This window comes from Ascaphus truei, chromosome 3, assembly GCF_040206685.1.
Source record: "Ascaphus truei isolate aAscTru1 chromosome 3, aAscTru1.hap1, whole genome shotgun sequence".
In the NCBI taxonomy this organism is placed as follows: Eukaryota; Metazoa; Chordata; class Amphibia; order Anura; family Ascaphidae; genus Ascaphus; species Ascaphus truei.
In genome coordinates, this window is record NC_134485.1 from 214,275,351 (window position 1) to 214,292,354 (window position 17,004).

The 17,004-nt window shown below is 42.1% G+C and overlaps 1 protein-coding gene across 4 annotated transcripts in view; it reads left to right on the top strand.

Moving 5' to 3' along the window:
• CD47 (CD47 molecule) overlaps positions 1-17,004 on the top strand; it is a 90,969-nt gene that overhangs the window by 16,281 nt on the left and 57,684 nt on the right. For all 4 annotated transcript variants that reach the window (XM_075590079.1, XM_075590080.1, XM_075590082.1 and 1 more), the window contains exon 2: positions 9,243-9,593. In XM_075590079.1, coding sequence (XP_075446194.1) covers positions 9,243-9,593 — 351 coding nt within the window. The remainder of the gene's footprint in view (positions 1-9,242; positions 9,594-17,004) is intronic.

A 17,004-nucleotide genomic window follows, 5' to 3' on the forward strand; every position in this document is an offset into this window, starting at 1 on the left:
AGATATATGGGACAATGTGGGTAAAACCTCTATATGTACAGTAACAAAAGAGGAAAATAAATATATATATAAAATAACAAGACAATATATATATATATATATTACACGATACCGTTCGCACGGGAATCAGCAGACAGCACTCAGGTTTGTGAAAAATAAACATATATTGTAGAAACAAATGACACAAATCGCCAACGTTTCGGACCCACAAACGGGCCCTTCCTCGGGGTTGTGGGTCCGAAACGTTGGTGATTTGTGTCATTTTTTTTCTACAATAGATGTTTATTTTTCACAAACCTGAGTGATATCTGCTGATTCCCGTGCGAATGGTATCGTGTGTTTATCTACTTATTATGGGACATGCACCTACCTAAAATGAGCTATATTGGAGTGCCGGCTGGCTATCTATCTATTGCTACGTTGGTATTACACCCCCAAAAGATTAACGCAGAGGCTGGCTATCTATCTATTGCTACGTTGGTATTACAGCCCCAAAAGATTAACGCAGATGTTCCCAGGGACCTCGGATAGATGTTGGAGGGGCTGTGGACAAATAGGAGACTTGGCACATACCTGGTGGTATTGTCCAGTAATGCAGACGTACTGGTGGATAGCTTTGAAATTAATAAAATATGTGACTGATATCAAAATCCCACTAGATCCAATCCTAATTATTCTGGCTAAACCCATGAAAGATGTGAATCATCACACACAAAAAATGATCCAGCATATTCTAACAGCAGCTAGATGCGCCGTAGCAGTGGGGTGGAAAAAGACACTACCACCTTCCAGAAGAGAGGTTATTAGAAGGGTCAATGACATCCAATTAATGCAGAAACTTACCTCATCTCTGAATCATACCACTAGGCAGTATGATAGGGTCTGGGATCCTTGGGATGCTGGATAGGGGTGCGCTCCCGGAAGGAGAGGGGATATGGGAGTGCTGCATGTAAAATATGGTGTTTTCCAAATGTTGTATGATATGTAATGTGACTGTTGTTGTTTGTAAGAAATTTGATACAAAATGTTTGTCCCCCGCCTTTTTTATTTTTTGTATCCTTCCCATTTATGTGTGAAAAAAATTATAAAAATATAAGTTAAAAAAAAAAAAACAAGACCGCAGGAATGAATCATGGACGCTTGATTTCCAGGGTCTGCCTTTGAAAGTTTCCGAATGAGAACCAAACTCTGGAGTCCACGACAAGTCCCAAAACATGACAAACACAAATCAAGACCAACTTCACATTCTATCTGATTTCTAAGAGACTTGAGACTAATCAAGAGTGAAATTGCTGTGTGCCTGGGGAAGAAACAACTTTTTTATGTGAAGATTTAGCTGAAATATCCCTGTAGGAGACGAGTGCAGAGGTACAACCAGGGAGACCTAGATTGGGGAAATAAACTGTGGCATTTATTTAGCCTGTAGCTGCAAAACAATACAGCTTCATGTCAGCAAAACAAATCAAAGAGGCTTATCCCTTTGTAAGGGCCGACTCACACTTCCCAGTCGCTATCTGCAGGGCTGGAAGGCTACTGTAGGCCTCTTGCCAACTTCTGACCCCAAAGTTCAAAGAGGTACCTGTAAGCAGGGGGCTCTTTATATCATATTTCTTTTATATTTTCCACTGATTAAATATATATTTATGTAGTTCTATAATTATATGATATTTTGTATTATGCGTTTCAAGTGGAATATATGTAACAGATCAAACATGGATTGTCTCTGACAGAATGGAATGTAAATATGTACACATGTCTTTTGAAGAAAACGTGTGTGCGAGATATTTTTTTCAACTTTACTTTTATTGGGTTTTATCATGCATACAGTGTATCACAAACAATTGTCTTAGGAATCAACTTTAACCCGTATCTTTTAACAACACAAAACATGTATAGGACACCAACTGAGGGTAGTGTGTGTATGATTTTAGTTACATCCCCATGTAATTATCTTATACATATTTACTCCAGGTACAAGTTGCATTACTAATGCTTTGTTATTTTGTTACATTTTGTCATTTTTTGGTTTGATCTATCTTTAGTGTTTTGTATGCTTTTTTTAATGTTCTGGAGATTTATTTTCTTTTTATTTTCTAAGAGCTGACTTTTTGTACATGACACCGTGCAATTCCAACATCCAGGGGACAAAGATTAGTCATTCTACTCAAATGTATATAAAACTTACAAATTGATTGCGTGTTCATAAATCGCCAGGCTTTTACACAAGTTCACAGAACCAAAATACATCCGATAGCATGGTCAGACCACAGACCATAATCTCAAATTATGTCTGCATAATCTTGAAGTGTAACGTTAAAGCGCTTCTCTTCAGAATGTGATCCCTGGCTCCCAGAATTCATTGCATGTGCACAAAGGATTTTCTTCAGATTTATGAAATCTGCCTGAAATGGTGGTTTAGGACGCCACTCTTAAACTCCTGGAGACTAAATAATGTTCTTCTAACTAACCCAGAGAGAGCCTAAGATTTAGAACTCTTTTTCGCCACTAACAATTCTACAGAGGTGAAACTAGGAACAATTTGTGAAACACATAAGGCCTTCATTCCAAGTACAGTACCTTCATCAAAGTAGCATCACAAATTAAAAGACTTCACCTGCATAAAATACAAACACTCACAGAGTCATTAACAACACAGGAGAAACTTACCGATTTCCCGTGACGGATTTTTTTTTGTTATGAAAATACAAAACATAAAGACAGAACTAAACTAAATACTAATTGAACAAGCTGAAAAAATATTGAGATGGATTTCCAGAGGTTCGATGAAAATGGTAACAAACCCGACACAATGTTAGCTAGGAAACGTAAAGCAGAGCATGCTAAAAAATCTAATTGCGGCCATTAGATTAAATACTGGTCTAATTTCTAAATACCCAGAGGAAATCATGAAGACATTCCACAACTTTTATAGCACCCTATATGATGGGAATAAAGTACCCCATAATATGACAACAGCAAAAGACCGGGTGAAATTCTTCAATGAAAGTAAACTCCCACAAGTAACGCCACTAGAGAATGAAAGCCTCAACCAACCCCTTTCACAAGATGAAGTAAAATTTGTCATTACGACCATGAAAGGCTCCAAAGCCCCAGGCCCTGATGGATTTTTGGGAGCCTATTATAAGACATTTTGCACACTTAGCTCCCAAACTAATAATCTTCTTAATAATCGTCTGAAAGACCAGGAATTACCACAAGAAATGCTATTGACGTCAATGTCACTGAATCATAAAACTGTCAGAGACCCCTTAGCCTGCAAAAAATTTACAGACCAATCTTCTTAGTAAATACAGATATAAAAATACTGTCAAAAGTCCTAGCAATGAGACTAAATATCTTAATTCCAAAACTTTTACACCTGGATCAAGTGGGCATTATACTTAACAGACAAGCCCCTGATAACATTAGGAGGATGTTTAACCTAACCCATGCAGCCAAACTGTCCAATACCCAGGCAATGCTAATATCTTTAGATGTAGAGAAGGCGTTCGATAGGGTAGATTGGGATTACCTATTCATGACGTTGAAAGCATTTGGATTCAGAGGAAACTTTATCAGCTGGGTCAGACTGCTCTGTAACACTCCTAGGTCATATATTAATAATGCAGGACATATTTCAGATCAATTCCTCATAAAAAATGGAATTAAGCAGGACTGCCCCATATCCCCATTGCTATTCGCCCTCACCGTAGAACCCTTGGCAGCCATGATTTGCAATAATCTGGATATTATAGGCATCAGGCTAGGTACGCTTGAATATAAACTCAGTTTGTTTGCAGATTATATTCTCCTGACCCTGACCAAACCCCTTATCTCACTGCCCAATTTACACTCGACACTGGAACACTTTGAGACAATATCTGGATTTAAGGTGAAAAAACAACAGAACAGGTAGCGCTAAATACTGACAAAGATAGTAATATAATGTTTAAAACACCTAAGGTGTGGACCAAGGTTCACACATAAGGGGCTGCCTGGTGATACAACAAACTGCCCCCCTGGTCAGAGCAAGATTATGGAAGAAAATATGTATCTATAGGCGCCTATTCAAACAATAACAGTAAAAAAGGATATAAAAACCAAGCGTGTTGGACGATCAGGAAATGACTCCTCAGGGTGTGCTTAAAAAGAAGAAAGCACAATACATAGCGTGATACTGTTGTATAAAGGGACAAACAACACTAAAGACAACATACAGCTGAGAGATCAAATAGGTGAAAATATTAAAATATTAAAGATAAAAACATTTAATAACAAAATTCATAAGCATACATAGACATAAAAACAATTGGACACAAATGATTGTATAAGCACACTGCAACACCGGTGGATACTGATGTAGTGCCCACTCACCAGATGGATATTGTACGCAGGCAGTGGATATATTAGAGAGTATCCCCTCTCGGTGAAGTTGGCTGCATACTCCTGGGCGTCTCCGTTGGTGTGTGCACGCCAGCCGGCGTGTGAGCAGATGGTTTCCCACAGCGCACTGGAAGGGACGCGCAGCTACTCCAGGTCTGCAGCAGCAGATTCAACACAACGTCATGAGCAAGGTTGTCTTTAGTGTTGTTTGTCCCTTTATACAACAGTATCACGCTATGTATTGTGCTTTCTTCTTTTTAAGCACACCCTGAGGAGTCATTTCCTGATCGTCCAACAGGCTTGGTTTTTATATCCTTTTTTAGTGTTATTGTTTGAATAGGCGCCTATAGATACATATTTTCTTCCATGGATTTAAGGTGAAGTACTAGCTAATCCGAAGCTTTAAATATAAACCTCCCAATTGACTCAGTCAGACTTACAACTTCAAATTTTAGCTTTAAATGGCAGAAAGAAACCATAACATCTCTCGGAATCAAAATCACTAACACCCTGCTTCTTTATACCAGGCAAACTACCCACATGTTATCGAAAAACTCAAGAAAAGCCTGAAAACATGGTCCAAATACTCCATCTTGTGGTTAGGTAGAATTTACACTTTAAAAATTACCCCTTTCCCAAAAATTCTCTACTTATTTAGAACATTACTCATACCGGATAAATTCAAAGATATAGAGAACCCACAGAAAAACATGTCAGATTTCACATGGAATGGAAAGCGGATGAGAATCAGCCAAATGGTGTTGGTTCGTCCGCGGGCAGAAGGAGCTATGGCTGTCCCATGTCTGCAGTCGTATTACTACGCTGCACAGGTTGCACAGCTGGCAGCCTGCCATGCTTTGACTCTACTGTCAGGTGGGTAGAAATAGAAAATCATGCCACAAACCCGTTAAATACAGCTATAATTACGTGGCTCTCAAAAAAAAACAAGAAAACAATTGCCTCAGGCATTACTGAAAACAGCACACTCCTTAAACATATGGGACAAAGTGGGCCTAAGCAAAGGACTGACAGGGCTACTCAGGCATTTTGCCAATAATAGGCAACCCTGATTTCTCCCCAGGTTATAAGAACAAGCAAATCTCTTAGTGGACCAAAAACAACTTCCCACTGAGCACAGGACCTCATGACTGGCTCCAGAGTAAGGTCGTTTTAAAATGTAAAAGAATAATGCCAAATAACCGATAAATCTTTTGTAAGATTTGCACAAATCAAAAATGTTCTCAAATCAATACTCAAGTCGGCCCCCTTCAATAAAGCACGCCGTTTGAGAGAACGTTCAGTTCTAATCGACTAGAGAAACAGTTCATATCCTCCCTCTACCTCACCATATTCCCATTCACAAGAGACTTTGAAAGACACCACATTACAAAATAAAAAGAGGGCAGAAAAAGAATTAGAACTACAAGAATGGGCTGAGATCTGGGGTAACATTGCCAAAATATTCATCAACACCTTAATAATAATAAAAAAAATCTAAAGATGATTAGATGGTATGAGATGTCTACCAAGGTCAATAAATATAACAAACAGCATTCCCCAAACAGTGTCTTGAGCTATGACCAGATTGGCACATTATATCACATATGAGGGGAGTGCACGAGGATTAAGAGTCTTTGGAACCAAGTTTTTGATCTCATAAGTAAGTCACTGGGAGCAACAATAGCCCCGTCTCCCTGGGTAGCTCTCCTACAAAGGAAAACAGACAATGTGAGATTTATACGCAATAGATTAATAAACCATCCACTAGATCAGCAGTGCACAAACTGGGGGACGCGAGATTTTTATTGGGGGGCGCGGATGGTTGCAGAGGTCCTGTGCTCTTACCCAAGGCATTTAAATTAAATGCCGGGGGACAGTGCAAGGCCTCTGCAACCTCTACTTACTGAGGTTCAGCCAGCTTGGGACACGTGACCATGGCAACGCGGCGTCAAATGATGCCGCAGGGTCGTGTGACGTCACGGTTGCCTTGGTAACGCCGATGGTCATGTGACGTCACTCGTGAGGTAGGGGGGGGGCACAGGAATGAAGAGGGAGCAAGGCAGGGAGGCGCAGCAAAATAAGTTTGCGCGCCCCTGCCATAGATATGTGGTGGCAACCACGTGGCCCAGTCTCCAAGATTATCGAAAAAATATGGCATATCATGAATTTTTATGTGGTTTCTGACATATGGTATAGTTGTTACAGTGTCGCTATTCTCCGTGGATCAGCAGTATCTACAGTGATTACCTAATACAGCAAGCTGTTCCGCGACATGAAGATAACAACGAATTCTGTAAATTCAGAGCGTCCTCACTCAGTCAATAGGCAATCGGGAAAACAACATCTGGTAATTGACCTAAAGTAACCCTGGATGTCAGAGGACTCAGCACTCAGACTACTCAGCACTAGATCCAATACGCGTTCAGTTTGTCATTTTAACACCCCATATTTTAGTATGTTGTATGAAATAAACTATTTTTAATTACTATCATTTATCAATCAGAGCGTGTGCTTGACTTGGGTCACTTTCCTTCTTGCTATTATTATCCCTATCTACCCAAGAGCACCGCCCACACATTAGATTAAGCAGTAGTAGGGGCTCCCCACTTATCTACATGGTTTCAAGTGGTCAGTTGTTATGGGGGCGGGGCTAACTAGCACAGGGCAAGCAGGAAACAGCATGGCAGCTATGCTGCTACAAGGTTTATGAGAATGGAAAACAATATTACACCCATTCATATCTTTATTTGTTACATATGTTTCCTGTATTTAAACCCCACCCCTGACAAGATCAGTCACTTTTTCTCTCCACCCCGCCCTCCCCTTTCATATGTGCAGAGAATAAGCAGCCTTTTGTTGTAGAGCAGTGATGAGAAACTCCTCCCCACGCCCTCTTATGCATTCGCCTGCTTTTCATTAGCCTTTCTTTAGAGTCAATTGCTGGAATGGGAGCAGAGGCAGAGAGACGTTAGTGATTTATGTCCCACAGCCTGTGCTTGGAATATCTAGTAGCTTTGCGCAATTTGGCCATAAACACACTCAGCTATATGCTGTAGGTATAATGTTAATGCGGACAAACCCCTTCATACAGATGCAGAAGCCATAATTTTACGACATCACGCAGTGTATACCTTGGAATACCCATGTGATGGCGCGGGATTTCTTCCAACCGTACCACCTTAAGACGCAAGTGCAGGCGAGTGCATAAAATGGCATTTTAGTGTTCTGGCTTTTAAACACCTGAAATTGACACAGTAGCACAATACTGTACACGTTACAATTCATTAATTTCATTGCATATAATTGCACACAATCCATAAAATTCAAACAAAGCAACCGCGATAAACGCGCGTACCTGGGGCGATATGTGCTCACCCCTCGCTGCAATCTGCAGCCTGCAGGAGACAAGAACATCTTGCAGCAGCATCTTGTGGTAACCCCCTCATTGCCACATGCATATGTATATACACCTTAAAAGCTCAACATTAATATTGATATAAATATAAATTGAGTGGATTCAAGGATCGCAATAAAAACATTAAAGGTGTGATAAATGAAGTGGAACTCAACAAAAAAAAATCATAAAACTTCAATGGGACCCATGTTTCAAGTGCATTAGTCACGCACGTTTCATTCAGTCCCCATATATGTTTGAATATTATCTCTATTGGCACATGTTTATTTATATATTTTTATATTTATATCTGAATTTGCATTTCTGTGTTCCATCACTATACAGGCATACCCCACATTAACATACGCAATGGGACCGGAGCATGTATGTAAAGCGAAAATGTACTTAAAGTGAATCACTACCTTTTCCCACTTATCGATGCATGTACTGTACTGCAATCGTCCTATACGTGCATAACGGATGTAAATAACGCATGTGTAACAGGCTCTATAATCTCCCCGCTTGCGCACAGCTTCGGTACAGGTAGGGAGCCGGTATTGCTATTCAGGACGTGCTGACAGGCGCATGCGCGAGCTGCCGTTTGCCTATTGGGCGCTATGTACTTACTCGCGAGTGTACTTAAAGTGAGTGTCCTTAAAGCGAGGTATGCCTGTATTTACACATAAATTGCATGGTATATACACCATATTTATCTGTCAGCGACACCAAGATGGCAAAGAACTGTCCCCCATGTGTTACTTACATGCAGCTGATAAAGTTGTTAACCAATGAGGCCGGCAGTAGAGGGTAGTTAAACTTGAATAGGTTAACCTTTCCATAGGTTTTTTTGCTGTTGCCACCTTAACCCCGTGGCAGTGATGCAGTTAATAAATATATGTATACAGTGTAGTAAATGTTTTCCTTTTTGTATTTGTGAAATTAATATTTCCCCATGAACTGAAGGGATGATTTGTTTCTTTTCTTTTAAATGGTCTTTCCATTTGACATTCCACCAAATGATCCATTGTGAAATAGTTATATCTTTGGATAAGTTGTTGAAGCTCTTAATCATTGTGATCTTTCTCCGAGCTGCCTTATAATTCTCCCTGGTTACTGCTCCATTGGAATCACTACAACAAATATACATATTTTTAACATCATTTGAGTTATGGTCAGAGTACTGTGGAGATTCCCCAGCCATTTATTATATTATTTTTTACCACCCTCCCTGCTTCTGTTCTTTTGTCGGACAAATGTGGAAATGTGTTTATATATGTATTTGAATATAAGTTTAGGAGACCATGCGTATCTCTCCAAACAACACGATCATTGGGCTAACTGAATGTTTTTATTCCACTGTACATTACTCCTTTTTTTGTACAGTAAGCCACCCATCTTCTATATCACTTTATATTAAAACTTTCATAATTGAAAAGCAAATTATTTTCTTTTTGTTTTATTTCAGGTCTGGCTCAGTTACAGTTACAAAAACAAGATCCCATAAAATTCAATGGGTGTGAGGAGCAAATTGTCGTGCCCTGCTTTGTACTGAATCTTAAGGAGAATGATGTTGGTCAGATCTTTGTGCAATGGAAATATAACGACGCTTCTATTTATACATTTGACGGACCCTCTAATACAGCCACTCAGCCAGCACAGGGGTTCTCATCAGTAAAAGTAATTTTAAGTAATTTGCCAAGCGGAAATGCATCTTTATGGATTGCGAGAAGCGAAGTGGCTTCAGGAAATTATACGTGCGTGTTTACTGTGGGAAATAGTGAAGGCAGGTCAGATGTTGAACTCCTCTTCAATAAAAGTAAGTAAAACACTCACGAAGACATCCAAAAGTAAGACATCATACACACCATGTCCGTTGAGATCTTATCATGTTGCATGAAAACCAACATCACGCAGCAGAACATTTAGCATGAAACTGCAGGCGCTGATGGCAGTTTTAGTTATAGCAATGTCTGAAAATGCCATGATATTACTTCATTCAGGGCACATGTTCGATTTAGCTATTTGTGTGTAACGGGTATTCCCCCCCCACCCAATCGCATATATGGCGTAGGTAAGGGGAACCTATATGTTACCAGGTGTGGTGCAGTATACCTGTCAGGCTCACAGGAGGTCTGAGCCTCCACCAGTGAGAGCCTGGGGTGAATCCTCTGAGACGTTCTCGGTTTCAGCGCCTCCACCTGTGTAGGGTTCTAGGGATGTAGAAGGTTACCTACACAGGACCCGCATATACAATAACCACATACTCAGGGATGTATATAACCAGTTTACTGTAACGCAGAATATATATGCAGGCAATAACACACACTTATAACATTCCCCCTAGGGAGTAACTCCACAGTCACCGTGTATCCCCACACTGTGTCCACAGCCCAACCCCCTTGTCCCGTGGTCAGCGCTGCCACTATGTGTAGTTGTGATATGTTAGGATACGTTGGTGCACATAGGAAGATACCTGCCGAGCGCTCCTGCAGATCGAAAAGGATCTGCCACTTGGTGATCCCGTCTGATCCGATGTTGCCTCGCACAGAGCCCGCCAGGGGCGATCCCACCCTGGAGATAGTCTCTGTCTTTTAGGCACAGACTTGAGCCCAAGTCTCTTCTCGGGGAGCGCAGCATCCGCTGTGTCCCTATCTAACACTAGTACTACCGTGACAGGGTCCCTAACCTAGGGCCTGTCCCTGTAGCACCACAAGCTGGGGAGTGAAGACCTATCTGGGGCCTAGGGGGTACTGGCCTAATCCGTTCCTCTAGCTCTTCCCGGTCCTGACTGCTAACCAATCCTCACAGTACCTGCAGCAACGCACTGCAACCTACGTGATACCTGCAGCGAACGTGCTGCAGACACACACGATGCCTTCTTGTCAGCCCTCACAGCATGGACAGCCGTGACACTGACAAGACTGCACACCACACACACCAAAGGGCAGAGTCCCTAACCTAGGGGCCATCCCTTATTACTTACCCACTAACCTAGTGGGGAGTTGGGGTCTGCCTGGGATATGGGAACCTTACCTGGAGTAGGAGCCACTTGCTCCCTACACCCTTCCTTCCCCTTCCTGCTCCCAGCTCCAACTAACTTGCTCCAAAGCCCGCGAAATGTATCTATCTGCTTGGGCTGAGAATCCTTGGCCCTCATTAGCCACTATGAGGCACCTGGTGCCTGCCTCGCTATGCCCCATGGGAGTTGTAGTCCTGGGAAGGCTGTCATGGCATTGGGGCCGCGTGCGCACTTGCCCTGCGCATGCGCGAGTCCCTAATGGCCGCTGCAACATTCTGGCTAGTCCTGCGCATGCGGTATCACGCGCACGCTCGCGCAACCCGTCATGGCGGCCCCCACTAGCCGGGTACGCCGCCGAGGCTCCAGGGACGCCGAGTGCTCCCTGCACTGGCCCCCACCTTTGCAAGCAGCCGGCGGGCCCATCGCTGTCTCCGGCGGGACCCGCGACCGCTCGGCTGACTAGAGAGGGGGTCTCTGGGAGCCAGAGGACACCGAGGCTACATGTGTAAGAAAGGTGACTTAGTGGAAGAAACTATTGTTTGGGCCATCTTCAAAACATTATTCATAAAGTATGCCTGATGCTTAGTGGTGATTGTCCTCAGACCCATTATGTCTTCTACCACTAGGCACCCTGATGCCCTTCTGTCTTCTCACCTGCTTTCTAATAATAGCCTATATTGAGCCCCAATCATTTGGCTGTTACTTCTGTAGACTATAATGAATTTAAGTTCTTATTAAAGGCAGATTATGGAGGTAATTCTAATACTCAGAAGTGGCCGTTCAAGACGTTTTCGGCCGAAACCCCCTGATGTCAGTGGGGGTTTTGGGCCAAAAACTACAGGACCAGCCACTTTGGAGTACTGTATATACAGCTAAAGCAGACGTTATCGCACCCGTTGATGTGCAGCATTGCACGAACACCAACGCGATATTTAATGTTATATTAACGCATGCGCCATTGAAAACCATGTTAATGAGTGTGTTATCACCTCAATGCATGCATGTTAACACTTTTTTCCTTTTATTATTTTGTGTTAACGGGGGAAATGATGTCTGATACATCTGTAGAATTACCCCATATATCCTTTTTAAAACGTTGCCTTGACACATTTAAAAATGCATATGTACACTTTTTAATTCACTATGATGCAAAATTGTTACATAATTACATGGTAAATGAGGTTGAAAAAAGACATATGTTCATCAAGTTCATCCTATGCTAAATTTAGACGACAGATACTTAACCTATATTTGTATTTACATCATTTTTTTATTAAAAGTATTTTGATCCAGAGGCAGGCAAACAAAAAACCCCAGTGAAACATCATCCAATGATGTATATCATAAGGGGAGAATGAAATTCCTTCCTGACTCAAATAATGGCAATCAGATTTCTCCCTGGATCAACATCCTTCCCTTGTTTACTTATTTGGTATATTCCTGTTTACCTTTCCTGTCCAAAAAAAGATGTCCAACTTGTTTTTTAACATATCTACTGTATCTGCCATCACAGTCTCTATAAGTAATGAATTCCAAATTTTTACTGCCCTTACTTTAAAGAACCCTTTCCTTTGTAGCTGGTGAAAGCTCCTGTCCTCCAACCTTAAGAGATGGCCCTATGTAGTTTGTACTGCCCTCGGGATTCCATCGTTTTTCATGATAACCTTCTTGAATCAAAACCAGTCTTTTCTTAAATATTGTAAGGAATATTGCGACTTTTATTATTATTTTTATTGCGATATTGTAAGGAATAATCCTTTGCGACGTGTTCCCTCCTTACCTAGTGCTGCGGCTACTCCGCTGCTCCACTCTCTGTCCATGCGCGCAACACCGCTCTGATTACAGAGCGCGCACGCACCCGCAGCTCTTCAGCCCCTGCCACGGAATTTGGCTGGGCGACTTGACGATGTGCAACGATCCCCAGCTGCGTGTCAAGCATCATTTATGCCTTTTGTCTCTTGCAGCCTATCCTAGCTTCCGCTGGGGACGCACCCCCGCTTCACCCCCTGTCTGTCTACATATACCCTGTTCCTGCTCTCAGTCAGTGCTCAGCATAATTCGGTGTAGCCTCGCTGCTTCGTACAGTTGTGCCTTGCCTTGTTCCAGTCTTGTCTTTCAGATTAACCTCTTGTGTACCGACCCGGCTTGTAAGTGAACCCCTCTGGATATTGACCTCGGCTTACCCTCGACTACGGCGACTAAGCGATTTCTATACCAAGACAAATTTCCCTAGCCAATTCCAATCTGGGTTTCGTCCCAAACACTCCACCGTAACTACCCTGCTAAATGTTTGCAATGAAATCCAGTGTGGAATGGAACGGGGTCAACTCACTGGTGCAGTATTCCTAGATTTTGCAAAGGCTTTTGACACAGTTGATCATGCTATGCTGCTTAACAAACTCCAGAGCTCTGGAATAGGGAAGCATGCTTTAAGCTGGTTTCAGTCCTACCTATCAGGAAGATCCCAACATGTGTCCATCTCAGGCTCTAACTCCAACCCCCTGGATATCACCTGTGGTGTCCCGCAAGGCTCTATTCTGGGCCCCCTACTCTTCTCAGTGTTCATTAATGATCTTCCCACAGCTTGTAAGGAAGCCTCAATACACATGTATGCAGATGACACAATCCTATATGCACACAGCCATAGCCTCTCTGACCTTCAACACATACTTCAGTCTGACTTTTTGAGACTCGAAAATTGGATTTCCCAAAACAAACTGTTTTTAAACACTGACAAGACTGTAACAATGGTATTTGGGACCAAGACTAAATTTGTAAAGCTCCCAGTGTCTGAGCTCCTGATTAGAACCACCCTAACACCTGTCACTAGTTTTAAATACCTGGGCTTATGGTTTGACTCCCACTTAACATTCGGGATGCACATTGATACCCTGACAACCAAGACCTATGCCAAACTAGGGGTACTTTACAGGAACAAATCCTCCCTAAGTCTCCTGGTCAGAAAGCGTATCGCACAGCAGATGCTAATGCCAATTATTGACTATGGAGACATAGTATATGGCTCGGCACCTCAAACCCACCTTAGCAAACTTGACACCCTCTACAATTCAATTTGTCGTTTTGTTCTCCAATGCAACTACAACACACATCACTGCGAAATGCTCAAAGAACTAGATTGGTCAACACTAGAGTCTAGGCGCAAAGTTCACCTTTCCTGTCTTGCCTTTAAATTCTTCATGGGCAAGCTACCCAGGTACCTGAACAAGCTCCTCACCCCTACCACTTGCAGCACTTATCACCTGAGATCAGACTCCAAAAGACTGTTCATGGTCCCAAGGCTCAACAAAGTATCCGGACGTTCCTCCTTCTCCTACCGTGCACCCCAAAACTGGAACAACCTACCAGAGACCCTCACATCCACCACCAGTTTAAGTTCTTTCAAATCTAAGGCTGTCTCACATTTTAACCTGGTCTGTAACTGTTTCATACGCTCATAATATATATTTTCTTTAACTGTGCACGCAATGTCTTGTATATAATGTATACCCTGTTCATTTATGTAACTATACTTGTAACCATGTATTATTTGTTTTACTCTGTGCCCAGGACATACTTGAAAATGAGAGGTAACTCTCAATGTATTACTTCCTGGTAAAAATATTTTATAAATAAATAAATAAATAAATAAAAATTCTCCAACCCCTGATCACGGCTAAACGGACCTGGACCATCCTACCATCTATAATCCCAGACCCCGGCTAACGGACGTCTACGATTCTACTCTCTCCAATCCCAGGACCTGCAAGTATACCGATTAACCCTCTCTCTCCCCAAGCCATACCCGGCAACGCTGGACAATCCGCCTTCCAGGCACGCTTCCGCTGCTGTGCGTGTGTGGCTTTGTACCGTCCCACCTCAGTACCGGGGTCTTGCCTTGTTTGTGGGTAGCGCAAGCGTTACAAATATTCAATGGGGTTTATATTAACCAATTCCATGTCTTTTGAAACAACACGATGTAGGAATTAGACAAACAATGAGTAATTAGGAGTAAAGGCATGTGAAAAAGAAAGTGTAACCCTGGTTTTATCAGCTAAATTAAAGGGGATAATTGAAATCAGATGTTTAAATAATTAGGTAGATCTCCAGGTGTGAGTGTGGGAGACCCCACCCAATATAAATGTTAGAGACTGACCAGCAGTTACAGGAAATGCTTAGTTGAAGTTATTGCTGCTCAAGGGGCTGCCACCGGGCACTGAATCTAAAGGTTCCCATACTTTTTCACACATGGATATTGAATCTTGAATCATTTATGGTAAATAAATGTTTTAAAAGTATCATTTTTTTGTGTCATTTGTTTGATCAGGTTATCTTTATTTATTACTAGGACTTAGATTAAGATCTAATAACATTTTAGGTTTGAAATATGTGAAATATTTGAAAATCCTAAGTGGTTCACAAACTTTCTCGCCACTGTATTCCCTATTATTAATCTGACCAAACATCACTTCTGTGCTATAGAGATCTGTTAAAGGCCATCCACATTTTAAAATATAGACTCCAAATCTTAAAAGTCTACATCTATGCAATAAGAAATCTTTAAAAAATATTCAATATCTTTATTTCATACTGGAATGTGGGAATGCATAGAGATGTATTACATAGTTGTTCTGGTCTCTTTTTATTCTTCATGAAGATCTCTATGACAAGTAGAAAAAGCAAACATAAAACACTGTATGTACAGTAACACATCCGTAGCATTTAGTCCTGCTATGCACCCTAAATACATGCCTAGTAAGCCCTTCTGCAATCTTTGCTGTTTTCAAGACCCCGGAACGAATTCAAGCTGTCCTCCCTCTATTCCAAGTTTTATGTCTCTCTCTCTCTTATTCCCTTTCTTAGGTCACCTCTTATAATTTTTCATGTGTACTATGCTGCCTCAGAACACTACCTGTTTCTTTAGGCCGCATTGATAGCATGTAATCGTATTGGCATAAGGCAGGGGTGTGCAAATTGGGGGTCGTGCCCCCCAGGGGGGGTGCAGAATTTTCTTGGGGGAGCGCGGCGGTTGCAGAGGCCCTGCACTCTTCCCCAATGCATTTAAATTAAATGCCGGTGGATCGCGTGAGGCCTTTGCAACTAAATTTACTGATGTTCAGCCAGCTTCAGATGACGCGTTGACATGGCAATGCAGTGGGGTCATGTGATGTCACATGACCCCACGTTGAGCCCCGTTGCCATGGCAACGCATCACGTGACATCAAGTCACGTGTCGTCGAGTCACATGACCCCACTGACACCGACAGGCAGGTAAGAAGGGCGCGTGCACTGGGGGACTGGATGCAGGAGGGCGCAGCAACAAACCCTGGCGTTAGGTACCAGCGACACAATAATTTATATGTACAGGTGTGCCGACGAGTATTCTTAAACTTGCCTTGGAAAATCTGGGGCAATCACCAACAATACCGCAACATTTTCTGTGACATTTCTGCAGAAAAACTAATGGCCCATCGGATTAACACAGCAGGGGTCCCAGGCAGTCCCATTCAGTTTGAATGGGACTACCAGGGACCCCCGCGGTGTTAATCCAATGGGCCATTAGTCTGTCTGCAGAAATTTCACTGAAATGATGGCAGCATTACCTGGATATTGCCCCAGAATTTCCAAGGCAAGTTTTAGAATACTCGTCGGCGCACCTGTATTTTCCTTTATGGTCGTACATATGGAGCAGGAAGCCGCTGCCTTGCATATATCGGACCATACCTCAACCTCAAGGACTTCTATTTCCTCTTCCCACCTTTGCATGTATATAGTCTTTATATTAAAATCTATGTCTAACAGAAGTTGATAGATAATTGAGATGTGACCTTTGTCTAGATATCTTGAATTATAGAGCACTTCAAAATAGGCTGTAACCGCCAGAGATGTGCTTATATGCTTTGTTAATAAAATGTTTTAACTGGAGATATATAAAAAACCTCTCCAGGCTGTAGATCAGCCTTCTCTTGAAGGTCAGGAAAACCCGTAATCTCTTTATCGGATATCATGTGTCTGATCCAAGTTATCCCTCCTCACTTCCATGCTGCAAATCCGCCTTCTTACAGTCTTAGGGAAAACTGGGGATTATAGAAAAGCGGGAACATACTAGAATTTTTATTAGTAAATCTATATTTATATTTAAGTTGGTCCCATAGTGCGAGTTAATGTTTAGTCATTTGGTTTGCTAGTCCCCCTGGTGGTCTGTCTTGGC